The 25,952-nt window shown below is 38.7% G+C and overlaps 1 protein-coding gene across 1 annotated transcript in view; it reads right to left on the bottom strand.

Moving 5' to 3' along the window:
* PRMT3 (protein arginine methyltransferase 3) overlaps positions 1–25,608 on the bottom strand; it is a 61,311-nt gene extending 35,703 nt beyond the window's left edge. The window contains exons 1-10 of the mRNA XM_014951638.1: positions 25,581–25,608; positions 25,327–25,459; positions 24,495–24,577; positions 23,357–23,406; positions 22,039–22,141; positions 20,120–20,273; positions 16,744–16,885; positions 13,654–13,719; positions 7,855–7,976; positions 4,522–4,621 (exon numbers count right to left, since the gene is read on the bottom strand). Coding sequence (XP_014807124.1) covers positions 4,522–4,621; positions 7,855–7,976; positions 13,654–13,719; positions 16,744–16,885; positions 20,120–20,273; positions 22,039–22,141; positions 23,357–23,406; positions 24,495–24,577; positions 25,327–25,459; positions 25,581–25,605 — 978 coding nt within the window. The 5' untranslated portion in view covers positions 25,606–25,608. The remainder of the gene's footprint in view (positions 1–4,521; positions 4,622–7,854; positions 7,977–13,653; positions 13,720–16,743; positions 16,886–20,119; positions 20,274–22,038; positions 22,142–23,356; positions 23,407–24,494; positions 24,578–25,326; positions 25,460–25,580) is intronic.
* Positions 25,609–25,952: the final 344 nt, after the last annotated feature.

Below are 25,952 nucleotides of genomic sequence, written 5' to 3'. Positions count from 1 at the left end.
ACTTTGTTTATTTTAATTTGAGACTCCACGCCTTTCCCAGTTTTTCCTTGTGTAAAACTCTATTGCATATTCAGTACCACAAAGCACTGCATAAACCAGCAATTTATGAGACTGCACTGGGCTCTAACACTGTATTTGAGACAACCATCTCAGGGAACTGTCTCTCACAATAAAACCCCTTAGAAACAAGAAATGCAGATATTTTTCAAGTGAATAAACACCTCAACCTCTAACATTGTAATCTTAGCTAGAGAAAGGAAGTAAAAGCATTAAGAGGGGAAAAAAAATCTGCACACAGATGCAGCTAGGTAAGAACATTCCAGAAAAACATTATATGCATTTTGTTCATTTTTGCACTCATCTTTTCAATAAGCAGCCTATGAAATTCAAAATTACACTATCAAAATCCACGTGTGCAATAACACAGTCACCTTTGGATGTTGATAGTACATCTCCTGCCCAGCATTCAGTTTAACAAAAAAGGAGCTTCAGCACTTTGCACAGCATCTCTCATTTCAAACTTATTTACTGGATGTAAAATTACTCTAATTACAATAAAACATCACTGTTTCTTAGAAGTTGGTGGATCCGAGCACAATGCATAAACATGATCCTGACTGAGAGCAAGCCTACAGTGTGGACAATTCATAAGTGCCTTATCCACCACCTGTACAAAAAGCAGCAGGTTCAAGTCAAAATTCCAAACTTCTGATGAAACTTGAGCATTTGCAAACCATTTTCAGGGCAAGTCACTAACTGACAAGGGTTTTCATTCACTACACCAAGGTGCAAAGAAATCACTGATGTGTGCTCAGAAATGATTTGCATCAGATTGCGACTAGGCAGTGCATAGGGATAATCAATTAGTTGTCCCTTTGCTTAGAAACATAATTCATGTAAGTCTACAGTTTGAATAAGAAGATACGGTTGGACCAGATAGTCCTTGAGGTTCCTTCCAACCCATGATTCCAAGAGATTTGTTTGCAGGTGCCTGATGGTACAAGCAGACAATTCAAAAATTGTTAAAGGCTGCTACCTGTAAACACTAACAGTCACAGCAACATAGAACAGTTTTGGTCAGAAGGCACCTTAGAGATCTAGTTCCAGCCTATGGCAGGGACAATAATTTGTAGTTTCACAAATGAGGGCTTTTGAAAGTTTCACACATTGGAGCTTCAGGCAGCCAAGCAGAATGGTGCATCAGAAGCTCACAGCCCTGCTACAGAGTATGAAACGATCCTGGACAGGGAAACCTCTACAAAACCAAGGCCAGCAGTGAGATCTTCTATAAAATTCACCCATTCTTACATTCTAATAACCTGTCTCCAAGAACTGGAAGACTTTCTCCTTAAAGAATGAGTTTGGTTAGCAGAAAAAGGCATTACTTGGCTGTTTTTGCGTTCTCTCTTATGGCAACATGGTTTATTGGGTGAACTGGCTCTTTGGTCCACCTGCTCTCCCCTTGTGCTCCTGGGTCACAGCCCGCAAGAATCCCTTGTGTCAGGCTGCACACTTCATCAATGTTTTGCTAAAAGGAATGCAGAGCTGTCTTCAGGGTGAAGAAGTCTAAATAGGTGACTTCATCTGGATCTTAAGTAGTCCAACAGGTCCTCCATCTTCAGCAATCTGCCTTTTGGACACCAGCTGAGCAGCTCAACACACCTTCCACTGTCTCTCTCAATGGTTTACATACAGGTTTTAATCAAACACAGTCACACATACCCCCTGCTATGATCTGATTTTAACAATGTCAAACATGCATACTTCAGACATCACAAACAATGAATTTAAGTCTTCACATTAAAAGCAAGATCACTGCTAATTTATTACACAGGCTTAACTAAAGCCACCAAGACAATTGCTCGTCATTCAGCCTCCTAACATGGAACGGGACAAAATATTTTCCAGGTGAATTTAAAACTAAAATATATTATTTTGGAAGATGCCAAATATACATTTGAAACATAATTTGGCTACATATATATATATATACACACACAAACACTACACAGTGGGTAGGGGTGTATAGTATGCTGCTCCCGTTTCTGCATATTTTAAGGAAACAAATTTTAAAATGTAAGAGAAGCAGGAATAGCAAGCAGTTTGTGAAAGTCATAGGTCACTTACACAATTAAGAAAATGATCAACAGAAGCCATTATGTTGGAGATGCTCATAATACAACACTGTACCTTTTCCAATAGACTGTGCTATGTGCCTTTTTTCTCCCAAAGCCTGTTCTAGAAACATTTCTTGGAGATGCAGTATTTTTCCTCTCTCCAGCCTCTGCTCTGCCACTTGACACTGGTTTTTAATTTTCTGATGCTCCATACATAGCTCTAAAAAAGCTTATATTGTACTGGTCTTAAGGACAGTTCTGTACCAAGGACTACAAAGCTATGGCTCCACGAAAGGGTTTGATGTTTACTAGTCTAAAAGCAGTTTGTTTTCTAAACTGAATAGTAACTTGTCATATTTTTGTTACAAATCAAAAAAACCCACTGTTAGCATCAGAATTTTCCTGCTAGTTCATACAGATTCTGCAAATGAAGAGCTGAAAATTGACATATATTGAATGCCTTTTCGCTCTCACACTTTGCATTTCCAACATTTTCAAGCATTTATATTCACATATAAACAAAAGATTTCACACTGGTCAGTATCATGTAGGGAAGGAACAGAAAAAGCAAATTCACACAAGAATGCCAGACAAAGAGGAATCTTCATTTGCATCTAGACAACATAATGTTCCTTTCTGGACAGTGTTGGAACAGTGCATGCACTGTCCAGCTATCAATCTTACTTCCACACTATTGTCCTCTTTTATCTCTGTATTGCAGCAACCTATAAAAATGCTAACATTCCTAAATATTTAAAATACCTAATTAAGTTAAATGCACATGGCTATATAATTATGACATTAAAAGGTAAATTAGCACACAAATGGGAAACATGGTATATGCAATACTTCATTTCCTAGAAGAGCTGCTTTTCAAAATCCTTTACTTCACCTTAGAGCCACTGATTTACAACATGACTTAAGCTCTTAAGTGCCCAAGCCAAACAAATCTTTGGCTCCAGAATAAGAACTGTGATTTTAGGAACATTACTCTCGGTGCACATATTAGGCAACTGATCAGAAGTTTCCCTGAAAGAAATGTAATTACGTTTCTAGTGAAGTCACTGTACTGTCAGAAATCACCAACCATAACACACTATTTTTAAACCACTAGTTTAAGTCAAAGCCTTAAACCTTCCTTGAAACTAGTGACCTCAACACTAAATTAAACTCATGCTTCACATAACATTCATTATAGCAGCAGAGGAAAAGCAGCTCACTGAAATATGTAATACAAAAAAAACCACAGAAAACCCAAAGCAAACAATTTATTTCCACCTGTACCTGGAAACTAGTTAGATCCATATGGATCCATAACGAACATGTGGCCTCGCTCCCAAAGAAATAGGGATCTTCTACTATACTACAACAGCCACAATTCATAAGAAAAACCCCAAAACAAAACCAGGTAACTTTGAATGTAAGTTTTCATTATTGATCTTGAATTTGAAGGACAAAGAACTTTTCTTTAAGTCCAAACAGTGAGAATTGGCATGAAGAAAACCTGTATTTTGAAGTGCTTTTTGACGGTCTGCAATATGAGGAGACTGAATAGTCGAAGTTCACAAAAGAAATCTCAACGTGTGTTTCCTACCACATTTTTGATAGGGAACAGGCTTATTCAGCCACTATGAAGTTCATCATAGCATTGAGTCTTGTCACACAGTTTTCTTTATTAGGGTCAATGGCAGGTAGCAGGCACACCTGTGTCACCAGTATGACGACAACAGTCATCAGCCAGCACATGAAGAAAGGTAACAGGCCGACAGCTAAAATCCAATGAATTCCAGGAAATTGATCGTTTACACCCTGCATACTGCATTTCCCATTGGCCATCATCTTGACTATGTACTTTTAATATCAGTTATTTTATTCTTATACTAAAAAACTGCAATAAATAGTAAAGCTGTTTACAAGCGCTCCATTTGTGGATTTCCCTCGCCTCCTTACCGCCTTTGCCACACTCACCTTGGTCTTTAGCCGTCTCTGTGGACTAAAGGTATTTTACTCATCAGAATGATGTGGCTAGATGACTAACACAATGTTTCTCCATTACTTTCACCTGAGCAGCAATAATAGTATGATTCAGGAGTACAGAGGACTCCTGTAGATTTGCACGCCTACTACATTAACAAACTTAACTGCTGTACCCAAACCAACTCAACTGTAGAGAACCTTGGCTTGAAAGAGTGTGAACAAGAGGGATCAGCAATTGTATCTGAGTACCACATAATCAAGACTGCCATCCTATCTCCCATGTTGTCAAAGATACTGTTGCAAGCATGATAAGTTTTTGGTCAAAAAAAAAAAGCATTGCTTTAAGGGTAATTTTTCAAATGAAATAAAACAACACATTTTTTCCTAAAAATAACTATGTCTTGAAGAGAACATTCATGCACCTTACCATCCATTCAGATATAATTACATCCACTTTTTCCAAAGGCAGATCTACTTCTTCGATTCTTCCTTTGACTAACGTAATGATATTTTCCAGTTTATTTAACCTGCAAGTCACAACATAAACAAATCAGTTTATATTTTCAATCTATGCTGTCAGAAGAGATATACCGATGTCTATAGTTTGCATTTCTCCCCCGAACAATTGTTCTTAACTAATCAAGAACGCAGTAAAACATAATACTCCTCAGTTATACTTCAGTGGAAATGTTTCTGAGTATCCAAAAACTGTAGCAGATTAAGTCTCAGGCAAAGATAGCAGCCAGTAGATCTGTATACCTCCAATGTGCTGTGTGTGGAAAGCTTCAGAAGCCAAGGAAAGAGAAAGGAGGACAATCTAAAATGAAGCTCCTTTTTACTTACAAGTTGCTTGTTAACAGTTCTCTTTCTTTGACCCCTGTAGCAGAAGTCTCTGGTGCTTAGAGCCTACTCATCACACTGGGATGGCAATGGAAATTCACTTCCTCACAAAGCTGTTTTGCACGACTTGGTTTTTTATTTAACAAAACTAGCTGCAAAGTCACCGCGAACAAACCTTCCCTCTGGATCAGCATTACAGTTATTCCACACTAAATACATCCTGCCCACTGTGATTTTGGCCAAAATCATCATCTGCAATGTTTAGTAACCACAATAATGAAGTATTACCTCATGTGCAAGTAACAGTACTACCACCCTATATAAGGAGGAAGGTACTGTGACGTGACTAGAGTTTTTGAAACAAAAACTGCATGACAGTGAAATTACTAAATATATAAACCCTTTAAATTTAGTGCTTTTCTTCTTGGCAAGCCCTATTAGTCTTTCTTGCACGTTCCGTTATTACAATAGCTATTCTAACAGATGGCAGAAAAGTATTTACACGAACAAAATTTATCTTTCCGTTGCGGTTCTTATCTCTGCCCCTTCCCTCCCTGTCCTGATATCTTACTCTCACATTCTGTCTGGCCTTCAATGCAGACCACTAACCACATTAAAAATTCAATCTAAAAGATAATAGAGAAAGATCAGAATGAAGGGAGGGAAAGGAAAGGGTCAAAGGGCTACTTGAACATGTGGGCTATTGAAAAGATCAATTAAATACTCTACACACGACAGTCTTCTGATAGAAGACTAGTAGTTCATCACTAGTATCATAATTTAATGCTGCAAACAGAAGTAAAACCCAAAGTTCAAAGTGAGAAATAAAACGCTAAAGAGCTATCACCCACAACAATATTTTAAGAAGGACAAAAAGAGATGTAAGGATAACTTCCTAAATGACCGCATACAAGGACATAATGACTAATTCATTACATACTTGTTTTCAGTTGTAAGGTATAAAAGAAAAACCCAACCACAAAATAATGTAGTTTACACATTGTAGGAAAAATTGCTGAGATGCCATTTAGGAAGTACACTTGAGCTTTCTATTCTAGAGTAACAGTGATGAACGACAAGAAAATCAAGTCATTCGCTGCAGTAGAAATTTCAGGAGCAGCTACTCACAGTAAAAAAGAAGGCAAACATTTAGTTAAAAGTAAATTTATTATGTAACCTTGGGAAAGAATCACACCACTCTGGCCACTTATTCCAGATTACTTACACACAAGGTTTCTCGTAATTAGCATGCCAGAAACGAACCTGAATTCTGGGAGGCACAAAAGCTCTTGAGCACAGCCTGTAATCCCAAGTGGAGGCACACTGCAGTAGTCATTTTTAAGCTACACAGAGCTGTTCAGTATTCCAATAAACACGTGTTATTCCATTACAAGTTTGTCAGCTTTATTCTTTTTTAAAAAGTAGGTTTAACAAGACAAATATAAATTGTTTTGATGTGAATCAAAAACTGTAATGTGAATTGAACCTTTTATAGCAGAAGGTATCTATAAATGTGCAGCCATAGCAATGGTTCACTGTGTACTTCAAGCAGCAATTCATCACTCTCTAGAGAGCTCATGGGTTTGGATTTGTTGTTTTTCTGAAAGGCTTCCCCTTTTCCTCACCAAAGGTAATACGTGTTGCCTGATACTTCTATCCTCCTCTAAGTATAAATAACACCTAAAGGACTTTGTGGGCACTTGTTGAAAGATATGACAAACGTAGGATTGTTCCTCTACTGCATTAGAAATAAAACACCATTTCAGATTTGTAACCACTCTGAAGGTGACAAGGACTCCTGGGAAAAGTTCTCTTCAGAGAACAAGTTCTTGTGCCATAAAAGCATTTTGGTCGAAGTTGCATCTAATGCTCAGCATGGTACTATTCTTCAACAGGCATTTATTTAATAGAATTATTTTACAGCATCCAAGTGTGCCGTGTTGCATCTCCAGTGTGCGAAGTGGTATCTAACATAAAAATTCTGCCTAGACAACCTTATTTCTGTATGACTTAAGCTTGCATAGAAACTCTCAATCCCAAATTCCTCAGCATCTACCTTGACTTTCTTTTCAACAGTTGCTCTTACAAAAACAACCAAGCACAAAAAACCTAGACACCTCAGCTATCAAGAGTACACATTTTCACCTACAATTCTCCTACCTCACGCTAGGAAATACTTTTTAAGTCTTCAGATGCCGTTGCTTAATTTTTACGTATACTCAAGAGTCTCCCATATTACCCTCTATAGGTAAATTAGCAAAATGTAGAGTGGATAAACGAACCATTAGATGGGTGGAAAGCTGTCTAGACCATGAAGTTCGAGAGGTCACAGAAGGAGTACAGAGTCCAGCAGCCGGGTACCAGAGGTGTCCCTCAGGATTCAGTGCTAGTTCTGATACTAATTAACACCTTGATTAGTGACCTAATGGGACAGAATGCACCCTCAGGAAGTCTGTGGATAATGCTGAAGTCGGGGGGAGCTGTTAACACCCTACAGGGTAGGGCTGCTCTTTAGAGGGACTTCAGACTGCAGAAACATTCTGGCAGGAACCTCAGAGATCTGGTGTCTCAACTTTGTTCGTTGTCTAGAAATTTATGATTTTATCAGTAGCAACATTTAAAGCATCAGAACAGAAAATGGGCTGGCAACAGTCAGTTGGAGCCTCCACAGCAAGGTAGCACTGGCCACGTGCTAACATTAGGAGAAAGATCTGGAAAACACCCTGCCTTAGCTACAGCCCTGTTTTTATTACCTCTATTATAGGAGCAAACAACTTGACTCCACATCAAAACCTGTGTTCTTAGGACAAAGGACTTCAGTAAATGGCATATTGAGTGACAGGTGATAATTAACGTATAACAGCATTTTAATAACTTTTTACAGCAACATTTACCATGCTTTTCTCAGAGCTTTTCCTACCTGATGATGTCCATGGCCTGATAGATGATTTCAGACTGGTCGACTCCAATCACTTTCTTCGCACCTGCTTTGGCAGCAAACATGGAGAGGATTCCAGTTCCGCAGCCAACATCCAAAACCACCTGAAACAAATATAGTGTTTGTTTTTACCTCCATCTACCTCCCTTACTACGATTTTTCTACACATCTTCCTACGTCAGTGAGACCCCATGTTCCAACAGAAGGAAGAAATGGTAGCATCAAGTCTTACATTCAGAGACATCCAAGTCAAACCACAGCTCTAACTCCACACCCTGTACTAACCCTCTGCAGACAGCCAGTGAAGCAGACTCGCTCCAGCCGCAGACGAACTCAATCCCATGGGAAACACTCATCAGCAATTATTTCGGCAAACAGCTAAAAAGTTACACGAACAGGAGAAGTGGGAAATCGAAGCCCTTTTATCAGTGAATCACTAACAACTGAATTTAAAACTAGGCCTGAAAAAAAAAATTCTAGTTACAGTTTCTCATTAACTGTCTATTCAGAAATTTTATTTAGGAATTCTCTGCTAGAAATGGCCTCAAAACAACCATGGCTCAAGGTGACTAAATTTCAAAATGGTGACTGGCAGTGTTGTAACACCTAGAAATATTTTCTGTCTGACACTACATATAATGAAAATAGGACCAAAAAATCCTGGAAGACAGGATCCCTAATTTTTCATTACAGAAAAATAAACTTCAGTGCTACACTTGGAAGAAATACACTCAACACAGGAACAAACTCACACAAATGCTTGTTTTTGATATCTCAAATATTAGCTACTGTAGGAAGATTGAAAAGTTTAAAAATGTGAAGCGACTAAGAAAATAGTACTAAATACACTAATAAGTAGAGTTGCCAGCAGTGTTGAACTTCATAAAGCAGAGATTTTACCAAGTAGCTTTGTTCAGGCCTCAGTATTATAATTTAACTGCTGGAAACTTCTCAATAGCTTAAAACCTAACACTTTTAATCTTGATTGTGTTACAGTAGATTTTTAAGCTATGAATTTCACATTTGATGTTTTCACAGAAACACTGAATTGTTGAGGTTGAAAGGAACCTCTGGAGATCACATTCCAAAGCAGGGTCAACTAGAGCAGGTTGCTCAGAACCACACTCAGATGGCTTCTGAATATCTCTCCAAGGATGGAGACTGCAGAACCTCTCTGGGCAACCCACGCCACTGTTCAATTGCCCTTGCAGTAAAAAAAAAAATTGCCTGGAATTTTATCTGTGCCCACTGCTTTCATCCTGTCCCTGAGCACCACTAAGAAGAGTCTGGATCTACCTCCTTTACTCCCCCACCGACCAGCAGGCATTCATACACACCAATTAAGACCTCCCTGAGCCTTCTCTCCTCCAGACAAAACAGCTCTTTCATGGTCTCCCTGTATCACAAATGCTCCAGTCCCTTCATCACCTTTGTGATCTCTCACTGGACTCACTCTAGGACACTCATCTCACCCTTGCACTGGGGAACCCAGGACTGGGCACAGCACTCCAGAAGTCATATCTCCGTGGGGTACAAGAGAAGGTGCTTCTCTCTTGACCTGCTGGTGACAAGTCTTCCTAATGCAGCCCAGGAGGCTTGTTGGCTGCATTTATCACAAGGGTGTGTGTCGCTGGCTCACGATCAACTTCGTGTTGACCAGGACCCCCAAATTCTTCTCTGCGAAGTTGTTTTCTAGCCAGCAGCCCTCCCAGTTTTGCATCAGCTGCAAATTTGCTGAGGGTGCATTCTGTCGCATTGGCCAGATCATCAGTGGTCTTATTGTTAGACTTCTACTTAATACAGTTAAGCTTTACTAACGGTATTAAAAAATTCTAAGCACTAAACCCCAAAGCATTCTGAAATCTGACAATCAGAAACAGTTTTCTAAACACTATGTACAGTCAGTCGTGTCATGCAGAGCATTTAAGCACTAACAGAATCCGAACTGGAAAGACAGACTTCCTTCCCCATACAAGAGACCTAAACAAGAGAGCAAGCACAAGTCACTCAAACACTTCTAAGCTAACTGGAACACTGAGTCAGAATTACTAGTCATAAAAATCATTTATTAGAAAGGAATATTAACGTATTCACTGTCTCTCCTTAGCACAGTATCCGGGGTTGTAAAAGCTGTCCTCACAGCTTTCATGACAACAATTTTTTTTTTCCAAAGAAGGGATCAAATTACTCAGTCATCAGTCCCACACTTGAGAATTATAACCCCATTTTACAAAATACATCAGGGCAATAACGCACCCTCACAAACTTTCTAGCTCATGAGCTATTGAGCATTCTTGCTTTGGCACAACAAAAACTTGCATGTGCACTCTCCAATTCCACCTGACAAACACTATCAAAGTGAGTACTTGAATGGTCCACACATGAGGTCTGTTTGCCTTGCATACAATTCTATGTTTTGATGACGGATATAGAGCAATTATTCTGAAGCCAGCATGAATAAAAATAGCCATTTATCTTTAGCAGCACAGTTTAAATGACCTTCCGCTGTGGTGTACTGGGAAGCCATGACTGAAGAGCTGACTGCCACCTGTATTCATACAGCAACCTACAATCTGGAATCACTCTAGAAAACATTAGCGTGACGAATTTTTTACAGCCTCTTGTGTAGTTGTGGACAGAGTGACTTGTTCCACTTGGAACTCTTTACAGCTATGTTCCAATAGGAGTCAATTCTACAACTCATTCACAAGTTGCATATAACTAATGGCTACAGAAATCCCTAGGCTGAAGTCTTCTGGAGACAGAAGTAAAAATCAGTGTTCTTGCAGCTGCTGAAATCTCACGTCCCCATAACATCATCTATTCTAACATTTCACCCATGGTAGTTAACAAAATTGGTGAGCCACGAAAGCTGGAAGTCAGAGCCAAAAACAAACCTCTGTGAAAGAATGATCTTGATGTACAGTTGCATGAAAGAGAGCAATCACCACAAATTGGAAAAAAATCAAAACAGACACCACTTTGGAAAGCTGCCCTGGTCTCTTAAAAACCCAGATGGAACTCATCTAGCCTTAGGCAGGGGATAGGGGTGGAGAAAAAGGCACAGGAGAGAAAATATACAAGCTGGAACACATCTGAGGAATAGAAAGACAAGCAGAATGATCACCAATTAGCCTAAGAACAAGGGTCTACAGCTAACGCATTCTTGCGGTGATCACATATGGCCTCTCACCAGAGATCTGGAGCAGCTGGACTGGCGATTTGACTACACCATAATATACTGCAGCATCACATCCTTCTTTGCAGTCTAATCAAAATTGATATTCTACTCCTAGTTAACAGAAAAAAATCACCCCAAATTCAGAAAAAAGGGAGGTCAGATAATTTGGCCAATTAAATTAATTTCACCAATGAACTTTTAGTATGAACAATGTTTAAAAGCTCGTTTTTCCCCCTCAATACGGCATCCATGCCTGCCTTAGACTTCTGTCTACCACAAAAACTAAGCATGGCAATAGTGCTTTTCTAATCAATTATTTTTCCGACAAAAACTACTCTCACTGTAAAATGGATCACATTTCCTTTTACTGAGTAAGGCCACCTTAACAACTCCTGCTGGGTAATTTAAATTGTCCTATTCTCACCTCAAGTACATCTGACAGACTCATTCCAGTTTTAATAATTCCTTCTGAAAGCTGGGAGACAACAGATTGGCTGATTCTGAATAAAGGAAGCCTAATAAACAAACCTAGATATTCTGTTATCATCTGTTATCATGCAATCACACCTCTTTGGGATACTGCGGATTTCCATCAAAAGCTAGTGTGACCTCTTTGAACAAGCTCCTCCCAACCTAACTCACAGGTGTCCTTTCAGAAAAACAAGAAGCATCACTGTGAATTTTCTAGGGAGGAATATCATATAGAAGTGTAAGAAACACAGTATCAGACTTTTACTCATTTAAAAAAAAAATTTCATCAAACTTTAAAGGAAAACAGCCTATTTCCTCAAGTTGGAAGTTTCACTCATTAATATGGTTCTGAGAGAATCATACGATACATAATTTAAACAAAACATCATAACAGTTCCTTCAGTAGAATTCTGTAACAGATGTCACTTAAAAGCTAGATCTCTGAAAAACAAAAATCCCAAATATTGTCCACAACAGCATACCAAGTGAAAGTTACATCAACATTTAGTCAGACATGGAATTTGTGGGGCACTGGTCACCCGGACAGAAGCTGCTGGGAACTCAAAGCAGTTGAGAATCTTTCTTTCCATTCAACTTTAATAAACTATGATGGGTTTAGAGGTCAACAAATTTGAGGTCAAAAAACTGCTGTAAAAACATGAGTTCAGAAACCAGTTTGTAGATGTTGCAGTAATAGACAAGCTTTGCTTTAGAAGCTGAATGCTTTCACGTGAATTATATTTTCTGGCTGATTCCTGAGCAAACGCATCTACAGCTGGGGTTGAAGCACCATTGTCTGTAACAGTTCACCCACGATTTGTTTCAAACGTTACCAATACATCCAAACAACAGAGGAGAAATACAACCAATCCTGAAAAATTACTGGTTCACTAGGACATACTTTTCCTGTAACTTAAGATCAGTCTAACCCTGTGAAAACCTGCAGTTATCAATTTTAGGGGCATCTTTGAAACCAAATTTCTCCCAAGAAAGTTTTCTTTTCTTTATTGATCCTCTGTGTTGTTGGATGAGCCACCCAGCTATGAGATCACTTGCATCTTTTAAGTAGCTGGGAGCACTTTCTACAACACTTTGGCTTATTCTGTCATTATAACTAAAGAACTTAGAAATGTTTAATAGAAACAAGCTTGGGACGTGGCCTAAAACAAAAAGAAAGAAAACTCTTTTCCTAATATTTTTCTGCTGTGGTTGCCAAAAGAAAATTGAGGTAAGGTATACAAAGAGTACACACTATTTACCACCTAGGACAAAATCTTACTTCAGTTCCAACTGAGGAACTATCAGATAGTTTTATTGCTTCCACCACTATTCTTGTATTATCACTTCTTAAAAAGGGCTCAATCAAAACCAAAATAAAAATCTACAGTCATTGCCTTCCATAAAGCTAGACATCGTGGCTTCACACTAAGAAATATCCATGCACAGTTTAAGAAGGGTAAGCATGAAGTAGAGGAAAGCTAATCCAGAGCAGAAGGCTGCACAGTGTAACTCAGAGCACAACAAACTCAGCAGAAATACGGAGGGCAAGATGAGGATCACAACTGTGCAGGGGTCACAAGCACAGTAAGATCACAAACAAGCATCAGTGCAATCTTTCCTCACTGCAAGTGAATACTAATTCTTGGCTTTAAGTGCCTTACCAATAACCTAGTTTGAAGACACTAAACAACACCAATTCGATAAATCAGTTGCATATTAACTTCTTCCCCAATTCTAATTCCATAGTGTTTCCAGGATGTTTTTACTGTATCAGGCACAAATTGAAATCTATTTCAATTGTGCTAAAGAGGCCCTCTAAGATAGATTCCACTTAATATACTGGACAAGAAAGGCTCAACCTAACCCCGCCAAAATAATTAATGAACATCCCAACATGGCACAGAGAACAATGACAACAGCAATCAGCACTTCTGTTATCAGCGCTTTGCACCCTCCAGCAGCTGAATAGCACTGTACCACCTAATAAAGCCAGAGTACATTAAATCAAATCTTGTCAGGGCGATATTCCATTCCCAAACCTACGAAGTAGCCAACCTGAAGGATTTCTACCACTTGAGAAAAAAATAAAGCACAGAAAATCACTCAATTTTCTGAGATGTTTTACCTACCTTGTCCTTGAAGATATGTGGGTTTTGATAGATGAAGTCACGATAGCTTTCTGTACGCACTTTATCCTATGATTAAAGAATAAAGAAGTGTTCGCTTTTTCTAGTTAGGTACAGCATATAATTTTAAAATACTGAACACTTGCTTTTTAACTTGGCCTACAGCTGTTTTGTGGCTACTATACTTAGAAGGGCCCTGTAATCATGACACTTCCTGTACGATATTCTGTCAGAATTTATTGCCTTTGCAAATCAAGACAGCTGAGCCTCTGAAGGAAAAATAATAAATTAGCTTACACTTTTCTGACCTGCTACATTTGACTTTGCATCTTAACAGTTCTTCACCACATTCCAGGAATAGCAGTAACAAAGAGGTAATACTGCATCAGTTTTACATAACAACCTCTATACAAGGGTAAAAATTTGACTCATGAGCTCATAAAACGTTTTGTATCATTTTATTCTCTGACACTCACTCCCATGACACACAGATTCCTTCAAGAAAGAGTTATGGATCAGATTAACTTTTTCTCCTTCTGAACAAACTGCAAATTTGCAAACCTGAAGACAAACTAGTAATTAAAACTGAACAGCCCTTTCTATAAAAGCCCAATATAATAAATTAACTGTAATACATAACGACCCAAGAAGCTGGAATGCTTTCAAGCATATAACTAAACATTTATAGTATCTTAGAATATGAAAGCTAGCAGTATAGCTCAATCTACCAGCAAGGTAATCTATTAAACATTGATTCTCCTCTTATGCATCAGGAGGTACAAAAATTGACAGCCAAGTATAGGTTTTGGAATTGCTACTGCACTTCAAGTGTTAAAGTAAAAGAAAAATTTTAAGCAATTTTTATCTAGTAAAGATAAGCCCATAAATAATACTGAAGTATAAAATCCAATTGTTTATATTTAAGTTAGCATTTCTCTACTATGATTAAGTAAGATTTTTCAGAAACAAAATGTAAACTAAGAAATTTTCTCTACTGATAAAGAACAGAGTCTATTTTGTTAGAAAAACAAGATCAAAAATAGAGACTGACAACAAAAGATATGTTCATAAAAATTCTGGAGATAAAGTATTTTGAGGCTTGAAAATCCTAAAATTCAGTTTTAAGTTTAGGAGGATTATTAAACACAAACAGCCCAAAGAAACAGTTAGAAATTATTTCAGAAAACAGTACTTTAAAATTATACGTAATTAATATAAATAAAAATAATTGGGATCTTTTATAACCATACTGGTTTACTATGACGTTATATGTTCAGAGCAACTATTTTTAGTACTTCACCTCTACTGCAGTATATAATAGGATTTGCTGAAATAACAAAAAAATTAAAAAAAAAAATATTGTTCAGCATCAATCAAGAAAGCAGTCAGCTGGAAATCTTTCAGCCTTACATCTTGCCCACTCACATTGCCTCAGCACTGCCCCAAATTAATCAATACAATTCTAGCTGCTGTCTCTGCTGTATGCACTGCTGCTCCAGTAAGCCGTGGTCATTCACTTCAGGTCTCTCTATTCATCAATTCCATTCTATCACTCATCATTTCAATGTAACGCTTTTTTTGTTTTGTTTTTAAATGAAATGGTAAGGAAATTTATTAAGATGATAGTCAAGGAATTCTCAAAAAAAAAAAAAATAGAGCAAGGGAAACACTAGCCATTTGGCCAGTGTAAAGTAACAATGCTCCTTCCCCCATCTCTGAAGTATTTGCAGCACAAAAAAACCCCAAAACTTAAAACTTCATCCTACCACTACCAAGTATATGAAAAAAAATTAAATAAAATTTCAATGGAACAAGCCACTATATTTATATAAATAGACACACGTGGAAAAAAAATAAAAATGAATGCCTAGCACATAGAAAAAAATTCTACCCACATGTGACAAAACCCAATTGTTTTCCTAGGTTTAAGAAAGTCAAAAGTCTTCCTAAAAGCTTTCCGACAAATATTCCCTGAAAACAAAAAAACTGTACCAATCTCCTTGTGCAGAGATGCAGAATTACTATAAAGTTTAATTAGCAAACAGAAAGGCTTCCTCATTCTATAACCTATAACATCTCAAGCAACATCTTTATACAACTCAAACCCAAACTTCTATCATTTTTATTTTTCTTCAAGACTTAAACAACATTTCTCTAGATTATACATTTTGGAAAACATCCTTCTACTTCTGCAGACATCTCTGAACTCCTGTAAAATATACCCGCTTAAAATTAACCTCATGCTTATACTATGCTTAACACAAATTCATGTGCATTTCTACATCGGGGCCACTAAATTATTTCTAAAACAGAAAACTTTATATGCTACCTGTGTGGACAAAGTCACTTCACAATTCTGTATTCTACCTCTACTTCAGGCATGAATATTATTTATTTCTGCTTTAAAATACTAAAACTGTTTCTGACTTTCACAACTATGGTACTTTCTCTGAAAGGAAGCATTAAGAGTTTTTGATTTACATGTTAATTTTAAGTTGTTGGGTTTTGTGTTGTCTAAGTTGTTGGCCTACACAGGTTTGCCTTTTAAGAGTTTTAAGCATTATTTTTTTACCTTTATCATATAAAAGGAGCATACAATTTTGCCAGCTGTTCAATGTCATGTTATTGATACACTGAACTGTGCAAAAATACCAACAATTTCTGTTTACCTAGTGCAATAGGAGACCACAATATTTGACAAATGCTTTTGCCTAACAAATTTCAATTGTTAGGAAAACATAAATGAAAAAAATATTCATTGTCCGTATCATGTTTTATCCTTTATCTTTTAAGCACCCAGAAAAAAAAGCTTCTTTTGGTATGGTAATATTGTGGTACAGATATTGTAATATAACTCCAAGTATATCTGTAGAGTAAAGATTTTATGTTCCTAATCCTTCCCTTAAACAGAATTTATACAAAGGAAATAAAACTGGAAAAAGATCTCTCAACCCTACTCCTAGGAAAAAACTCTCATGTATAGAAAGGGTTAAAAATGCAGCTGCTCTGCAGTATATTTATAGGCACACAGCCCACTTCGTTCCATCTTTCCTCTTTGGTCCTACTAAGATGCAGTTGAGATGACTTTCTAACCTTTAGCATCTCTTCGTGTATCCCATAATGCCCATAGGAGCTGAAGTAAACACCATCCTCATCCTCCTGAAGGTCTGCAATGGCGCCGGATGACGAGCCGCTCCTGACATCTGCATTCATCACAAAATCCTGTGCAAATTGCCTGTAATCAATTTGAAATATACCCTTGAGACATGTTTATGGGACCATGAAAAGGAGGCGGGGGTAGAGGGGGGAGAAGGGGCTTGAAAGAGGTAAGAAATCCAGCCTGCCCAGGGGTTTCTACAACAATGGGACTGGTTTTAATTGTGCAGAACCTCCCTCTGCCGGCTCCTCCGGGCTGCTGCACCACCATTCTCCGTCCATCACCCTCCTGCAGTCACTAATTTCTGCTTGCAACCAGCAAATAGCAGCAGCGAAACATTTGGACTTAATTTCTCTCTTTAAGGAGGAACTATGCATTTTGTGCTCACTAGCGCAAAAGCACAGCGCTCAAAGCCTACAGGGGAATAACACACGTTTTAGGCTGTGTAATACAGATAGGGACCCAATACATCAACCAGTACAAGAAATACAAACCATACAACACTGCATGAGTAGTGGAAGGCAGAGGAAAGTACTTTAAAACTGAAGCATTTGGGTGGAAACAAACCAGAGCTTAACATTCAATTTATTACTTCGATTTCATGCTGCTTCTTTTTCCTCCTCGCTGGCCTTGCATTCCTAATGCGCCATGTTCTCCTCTCATTTCTCAAAGCAGTTTTGAGGACAAAAATAGACAAATCAAGGGGTTTATCATGAAAACACAGTTAAAAGTTGACAAGCTAAAAGCTCATATTATACCTACAATGAAGTGAAAAAGCAAACACGCTTCAGCCAGACAATAATCCTCCAAGGTCTGCAGCCTAACGTCAAAACTCGCATCCTAGACCTCTCCAAAGCAGCCAAAGGTCACTTTCAACAGTGCTTATACTTTTTTTAAACAGGAACTTAATGTATAAAAGCTGTAGGTAACATCTCATTATCAGTACCACCCTAGTAGAACAAGAAAACCAGAAATACTGCTTCAGTCCTGACATGCGAAATACTTCTCTGCTTACCTAGTTTGGATGGGGAAGAGGTCGTGATAAGAGAATTTGCATTAAAAGTTTGTCAATATCATAAACTTCCTGAACTTCCTGACATACTTACTTTTAATATCACTTTTAATGGGGCAGTTTGTATTTTCCTTTTAGGTAAATATCAAAACAAAAATTGAAACTTATGAAAAATAGATTCTCTGACATACAATTAAGAAATTTAAACTTGATTTTAATTTTAAAATTATTTTAAATGGATTCAGCCAACACCTCCTCCAGCCTATGCCCGCAGCGCAAGGCCAGGCTGGATGGGGCTTTGAGCAACCTGCTCTAGTGGAGGTGTCCCTGCCCATGGCAAGGGGGTTGGAAATAGATGATCTTTAAGGCCCCTTCCAGCCCAAACGATTCTATGACTCTAAGTAACAAACTCTAGATACAAAGCTGCCCTCTCTGTCTTTTTAATCCAGAAAAAAGAAGGTAAGTAAAAACAAAAGCCATCATCTCTAAACAGGGAACAGATGTTAAAAAATTCAGGATATACAAGCCATGATCTTAAATCTCTAAGTTATATCAAATGCTAAAGGTAACCTGATTTAGAGAGTTGTTACCATTTGGGGGGGGAAGCATAAGGTCACTAGGCCTCCAGCTACCTGTCTTTGCTGTGGAGCCCTTTCAATTCTTGTAATTCTACAAGTCTACTCAGTCTAGCAAACTTGGAAAAACATTTCTGCCTAAATTATTTCATACTCAATTAGTGGGTTCCCTCATACTATTATATTAGGGAGCTACATGACTGATCCTGAACAGGCAGTCATTAAAAAACCTAAAGTACTTTCTCCACATCTTAGAAAGCAAGACCTGCATAAAGCAGTCATGTTCTAACTGAAAAAAAGTACAGTTCTCCCAAGAAGTCTCTATAGATAGGTAGAGCATGAGAAAGCTCCTGGATCTAGCCTTTTTTACTCCAGAAGTTGAAGGCAGCCAATGAGCCTGATAAATTTTGGTACAAACCTATTTCCATGGCAGAAAACACTAGAAAAACAGGTCACTGTAGATTAAGGTCCTGTACACTATTTTTGCTCTACACCAGACTTTCAGGTTACCCTAATTTCACAGAGGTTTACCTGAAAGGAAACATCTGTAGATGGTCTCTTTCAGTGGAGTAACCTCCAGTATCACCCTGGATTACAGCATGTAGGCTACTACAACGCAACTAATTAATCTGCCTATAATTTCAAATGGTGCTGCTTCATCAGATCTACATCCGGCTATTTCTGCTGCCAGCCGATCCCTGCTGTATTGAAGGGCCTGCACTGACAAAGAAAAATTAAAGGCTCCCTTTTGCAACAGCAGATAATTTGATATACTAACCTCAAGAAGAAATCTATAAGCCTGACTGAAGCTTAGAAAGCTGAAAAGAAATTGCAAGTGATAACCTGAAAAGGTTTTTCTTTCTTTTAAATGAAAAAGAAAGGAAGAGTAAGACAAAAAAACTCACAGAAAAGAATTTTTACAACTGCAGTGATAAATTTCTTTCAGTTCTTATTGTTTATGATGAATTAATGCATAATATACACAGAAATATCAGAAGTGCTGTATGCTATAAAGTACAATTTGCAAAAGTTAAACCCTACTGAAGACAAACCCATTCATATTTAACATGTATAATTGTTCACAGCTGATAGGATTTGAATACATAAATTTATTTTTGGTATACTTAGTTACTGATAACATCACACGTGCACTCTCAAGACATAGAACAAACTCTCAAATGTATTTTACTAAACAAGGTTTTTCCGACTTTTCCACAAAAGAACATGAATTCTTTTTCCAAGTCTCTTAAATACAATCTCAGTTCTTCAGTGCCCAATCAGTGTGATCTTAAAATGACATTTTTGCAGGATTTAATCTTATGCGATCCCAAAAGAAGTTTATATTCCCATTTTATCCATGAACATAATCAATTCATATTTTGAAGACAACAAGATTTAGAAGTAGCATGCACAGCTATGGGAATATCCTGATTGCGATGCACTGAATATTCTTACTAACAGAACCCACACCTGAGACTGAAAATAAGGTAGCTGAAAAGCTGGTTTATTAATTTCACTGAGGAATTCTCCAAATTGTAACTGAATTCTACTAATGATAATCATTGTTTGGAGCCATCTCTGAAAACGTTTATAGAGTCCCATATTTAATTTGTCAATACCTCCCTCTTCTCCACTGTGTACATGTTCAAACATGAACATCCCATCTCACCTAAAATAGAAATTTTTCAAATAGAAAAATCCCAAAACTTTAGGTCAAACACTTACTTCATTTTTTGAAGATCATCTTGTGCTCTAGCCAAGGCTGCTTCTGCAAGTCTTGCTCTGTGTTCAGCATGTTTTAATTGCTCCAGGAGCATCATGGTATCATTTAAACCATTGGAAGGCAAAATGTTTGCAGGTTCACAAAGATCTTCTATATCTGATGAAATGGGGAGGAAAAAATACCTACTAGTCACACGTTGCTTCACAGCAGCTCATAAATATTATGTTTTTAGTGTTGCTATTTCTGGCTGTGGATGATTTGCAAAAGAAGTCTGGCTTACTACTGGACCACTGAATTTGATAGGACTACCTGCAGAATACAACACTACTCAGTAAATGCAAGTATGCTAGAAGCAAAGCTCTAAGTTCACAAAGCAAATAAATCCAGAATTCAGGTTTCTTTAAATACCAGTGTTTGATTATTGACAAAAGAAGACTTTAGGTTTAAACTGTAGTTAATTACAGTCTTATCCTCAGTTTTTCCACTTATGTTATTCTGAGGGTAAAAGGGCTGTTAATGGCAATGATAAAAGGTAAGAAGGTACAGAAATAAAAAAATTTATTAGTAATTAGACAGTTACTCTTACTTTTCAAACCAATGCCTTGGGCTTTTATAAAGCTTATGAACACACAAAACTCAAAAGAACATCACCATAAGCAGAACGAATCTAGATGAAACATTGTTTTTTAACTACCAAAACTCAGACTCAGCACTAGTTCCCATTCACCTCTTTGTTAAATTCAGCTGGTGACTACAACAGATGTCAGTGGACATAAAAAATAACGGTACTACTGTTAATTTGGGTATAGTAAGGAATTACTGCCAGCTTATTGGACAAAAGACTTTAAAAAAAACCAAAACACGTATCTATTCCTTTTAATCATGGAAGACTATTTGGCCCTGTGGGACTGAAACAAAGCACAGATACATAAAATAAGATTTCAGAGATTCAGATCACCCCCATAACTCTTTAGCAATTGCAACGGCACTTCAAAGCATTTCAAAATCTATAGCTTGGGCAAAGAACACACATTAGGCAAGAGCTGACACAGTAAAACATGAAACTCCTGAGTAACCAACCAAGTGTCCTCTGCAACACATTAGCTCTATCATGCAACAGGGCTACCTGAGAAAAGGGCAAAACTGCAATCCAGGCTGCAAGGAGAAGAAAAAACCCACAAGCCCTAAGTATCTTACGGCTTAGGTAAAAGAAAGATGTACAATCAAGTGCAAAATAGGAAGAGAGTGCAAAAAAGGCCCGTTAATGGCAATGGTAAGAAGGCACAGAAATTACAAGTTTCTTAATCATGGGCAGCAAAAGTAATTTCAAGAGTCAGACTGAATTCTCTCAATGTCATCTGATGAACTGTCATGAGAGAGAAGCTAAGGCTGCTTGTACTGGCTGCTAGAACTGCTAAAGCAGTGGAACTCTGCTGTGCAATTGCAGTGTATCACACTGGGTTGGTCCAAAATAGAACCTGTACAAAAGATGAAGATATTTTGACACGGCAAATTACTTGCTCCTGGCTTATAACACATTTTTGAATTAATGCATCTGATTTTAAATACCTACAATTAGAAGCTTTAAAAGCTTCATACATCTTCCAAGGAAGCTTGGGTGGAGTACCTCTCTGATCCGATTAATTACTACGTACAGCACCTCCCCTGTGAACATCAGATCTACAATAAGTGAATGTAGATAATAAAACAGGGCTATGGAAAGTTCAGTCATTAAAAACCCTCATGTAACATACGGTAAAAAATTCAGAGCATGACTTAGTGTCATGACTTCAGCTAGCATGTGGATTTTCTCCTGTATGTCAATTAAATAATAGTGATGATGCTTCATATGACACAAACTCTGCCAATACCACGTTTATCCCACAACACGCTACAGTCATGCTGAGGCATATTTATTTACCAAACTGAAGTAGAAGATCATCTTCTAGCTCCGGTTTCAAATATTCCTCTTCTTCCCAAGGCAGTGGGCTGCTGAGAGAACTGAAATATGCCACTGTTGGTTTCTAGGCAGAAGGAAAAGAGCACATAAGCTATGTTGCTTTGAAAACACCAGCCCTTTAATTTCATTCAGGAAAATAAGGCAAAGATTTGTTCTTCCACCCATTAAAATAGTATTAAAGTAGCTTCGTAGCAAAGACTGAGAAAGATACTACTTTTAAGCGTGACTACCAAGAACAGTGAAGAAATTAACTCCTGGCTTCCATCCTGGCTCTGACAAGTACTCACTACTGACACTACAACCATGGTGACCGGAGAATAGCATAAAACTACACCTATGAGTTAGCCTGGGTCCCAAAGCCCAGGAAGCTACAGGACCAAGGAATTCAGTAAAAGCAATAAAGTACAGCAAATTGATAGATGCAGAAGGCACTGCTATCAGGAACCAAGTTCACTCAGGTGTTTGACTGTGTCAAACCCACAGCTTACAACAGGGCTAATCAACAAAAGCCAAGATAGTAATCATGCCAAGTGTTCATTACACAAACAGCACCACAGGGACAAATTTCAGAAATGCTATATTCTCTCCCGTTTGCATCTGGCCAGTGAACAGTTGTCAGGAAAGGAGAGGTCAGGTTCTGGACTTCAGTATTCCCATTTCTGTGTTTACTCAGCATAGTTAGTTATACCTTAAATAACTATTTGAGAATTAAAGTAAAAAATGCTTAATTACCTAAGATTGCATTAAGTCTAAACCTAAACTTTCAGGGAACAACCATAAGAATGTACTTCAAGGGCATAAAATACACAAAATATACCCAGGCCTAACTTAAAATTGTAGCTTTCCTGATTCTGGTATCATTTTAACAGAGATTAATTTTAGGGTTTGTGACCTAAGGGATCAGGTGTTGTCCTTACTAACACTGCACTAGGACTCTGAGCAGCTCACGCCCCCAGGAAGGACTCTTTTGCATCAACACACATGCAAGGACTGAGAAACTTCAGCTGTCAAGAAGCGAAGCCATTACTGGAGTGAGACAGCAGAGTCAAAGGCTGAAATGAATTAAACCAACATAATACTAGACAGCATGAGCTAAATGAAAACAACTTCACATCTAAATAAATCAACCAATAGCTATTTTAATTCCGGTAATTTCTTATTTCTAGAAGCATAATCCAAAGTTTCATACAGTTATTTAAAAAGAGCAAACTGAAAGCACAGCATCTTGTTTTCCCATTCTCCAGACATAGGTTATAGAAGTAATACACATCACACCTACCTTTAATCTGACAAAGTTTATTAGTTTAACGTATCCATAAAAATCAAGTCCTAAAAAGAAAGGAGGAAAAAAAAAAACAGAAAACTTGCATTACAGAAAGCCTGTGTAAATTTTACAATTATATGAATGCTAATTACTTATTCAATTGGCCAGCTTCCCCTTAGGGTGTACATCATTATCCAGGGCAGTATCTTAGGTTAGCTATTTACATTTTTCTTCTCTTCAGGACCAAACCAGGAAATTCTTACCCACAGGACAAATGCATTTACAACGAGTTAAGAATGGAACATATTATAATGTGGATTACGAGCAACGGTTTCATTCATTTGGCAAGCAACTACAAGAGAACAGGCACATTTATCTCCTATTAGCTACCTTGCTGATATTTTCGGCTGTTGTGCTCTTTTGCTCATATTTTTAGCCTTCTGCTTAATAAATGCAAATTTATCTTACTCATCAAGAATACACACCAATACTGATTTAAAACTGCCCCCTTGCTCAGAAGTAAGAGTAATTTAAAAACAGTTTTGTGCTTTCTGCACAGCAAGGATACAGCATAAACTCGAAAGACTTTCCACTGGCTTATAGACAGAAAACAGACCGGATCTTAGAATTTTACGTGCAGATTTCTTAACACATGTGGTTCCTATCTCTTTATCTCTCCTTTTTAGTACACACTCTTAAAATTGCATTTCTCCAACAGTGTTCCCTTTCCCCTGCTTTCCAGTTTTGCTCTATACGTAGCAAGATATGGATTTCAGGCCCAGTAGTTCAGCACTTACCTAACACTTTCCAGGACACCCCCCCCACTCCATATATACCCTTCTGTATGTACCTGACTAAAGTCACCACTTCAGCCTAAATACGAGAGCTTCGAGCAAAAGCCAACCCTACACTTTACTTGGCAAGAACAAAACAGACATTGGAGGCTACGCCTACCTGCAATCACCCGAGGGAACATATAGACATTTTACATATAACATACAGGCATTTTTCTACAATAGCTTTTCTTGTTCAAACTTGGAATCTTCAGCTACAAGCAGAAAATCCATTACAAACAAGCTAATCTTGGCAATTTATTTTAAACAAGATGCTGACACACAGAAGGAAACGACAAGTCGCAAAAAAAAAAACTTACCATGTTTTCTGATGACATCAAAAACATTAAACTGATGCTCTGTTTTGCAGTGGGAGAAAACATCTTCAGCAGAACTAAACAACCTGTCAACAACAAACCATTAAATATGCATTTTGATATTTAAAAGACATGATAAAAAAAAAAAAGATAAAACACTACTATGACCTTCATATGAGTTTTTACTCTGACCTGCTAAGCAACGTATCCAGAACACATCATTTTTGCCTTAGAGAAAGAACAAACAGGTGCCTGCTTACTTGCACACCTCACAAAGCAGCTTTGCCTTATTTGCAAAACGTTTTGCAACAAAAGGAACACAAAAACTTTGACAAAACCACACACCCTGTTAACTCGCAAAAATTCCTTGAAAGCAAAGCCAGTGTTAAACCCAAAATATAAGCATAACATATATTTAAGGTGCATTGGGCAGCAGGATCTGCTGCAATAAAATAATAATTCTCATCTACCTACTGACGATGAGAAAAGAAAACGGAGAGAATTCAAGAGATAAACTTCCATATGGCTTCAGGGCGAGGAGAGGGGGAATTATCTGTTTTTCACATTACTTCTCCCTCTTTTAACCTGGCTTTACCAGACCTCTGCCTCTAGAGAGGCTGTATACAAGACCAACACGCTCCAGTGCACTGTTGCAAACTACACATTGTTTATTTTCCCGAGGTGGCCGCCTGCCACAGGCCGGGCCTGGACGGTGCCACACACCCCTCTTTCCCCCTCAAGGAGTTGCAAGGGGCTTCAGGCGGCCCCTCGGCCCACGGAGGGAGCCCGGGGACAGTACAGTGTCCCTCACCACCACCCCACGTTGCCGGCAGACCTGTCACAGAAGAGGCAGCGAGTCAGCAGGCCTTCGGCGGCGCCTTCCTCCTCCTCCTCCTCCTCGTCCTCCCAGGCCTCCTCACCGTCGGAGAGCTCGGGCATCTCCTCCTCAGCGGGCGGCCCGCCGGGCCCTGTGGAGCCCACAACAAGGAACCGTTACGCACCAGCGGGGAGGTGTGGGGGGGGGGAATAAGAAGGGGAATAAGAGGGGGAAGAGGAAGGAGAGCGGGTGGCGCACATCCTGATACCGACCTGCCGCCGCCCCCCGAGAACCCATGGCCGCCACTCCCCCCCCGCCGCCACCGCTCCACGTGCGCCGCTTCCGGGTGGACGTCAGCGCGGAGGGGCGGGGCCCAAGGAGGCGAGCGCGCCCCCTGGCGGGGCCCTCCGCTGGCGGGGAAAGGGCCGCCGGCCGTTATTTTTCAAACGCCCGCGCTTGAGTGGCGCGCGGAGAGGGCGGCGGCCGCCATCTTGTGTGTGTTGGGGGGGGTGTCAGCTCCGCTTCACCCCGCGCCCAGGCGGCCCCCGCCATTAACGCCTGGTCGCCTCAGGGAAAAGAAAACCAGGCAGGCGGATAAAGGGTCGTGGCCCTCAGCCAGGCTAAAATATAAGAGATTATTTCGG

This window comes from Calidris pugnax, unplaced genomic scaffold, assembly GCF_001431845.1.
Source record: "Calidris pugnax isolate Ruff unplaced genomic scaffold, ASM143184v1 scaffold183, whole genome shotgun sequence".
NCBI lineage: Eukaryota > Metazoa > Chordata > Aves > Charadriiformes > Scolopacidae > Calidris > Calidris pugnax.
The sequence above is the reverse complement of the archived record's forward strand: the minus strand, read 5'-3'. Positions and strand labels throughout refer to the sequence as shown.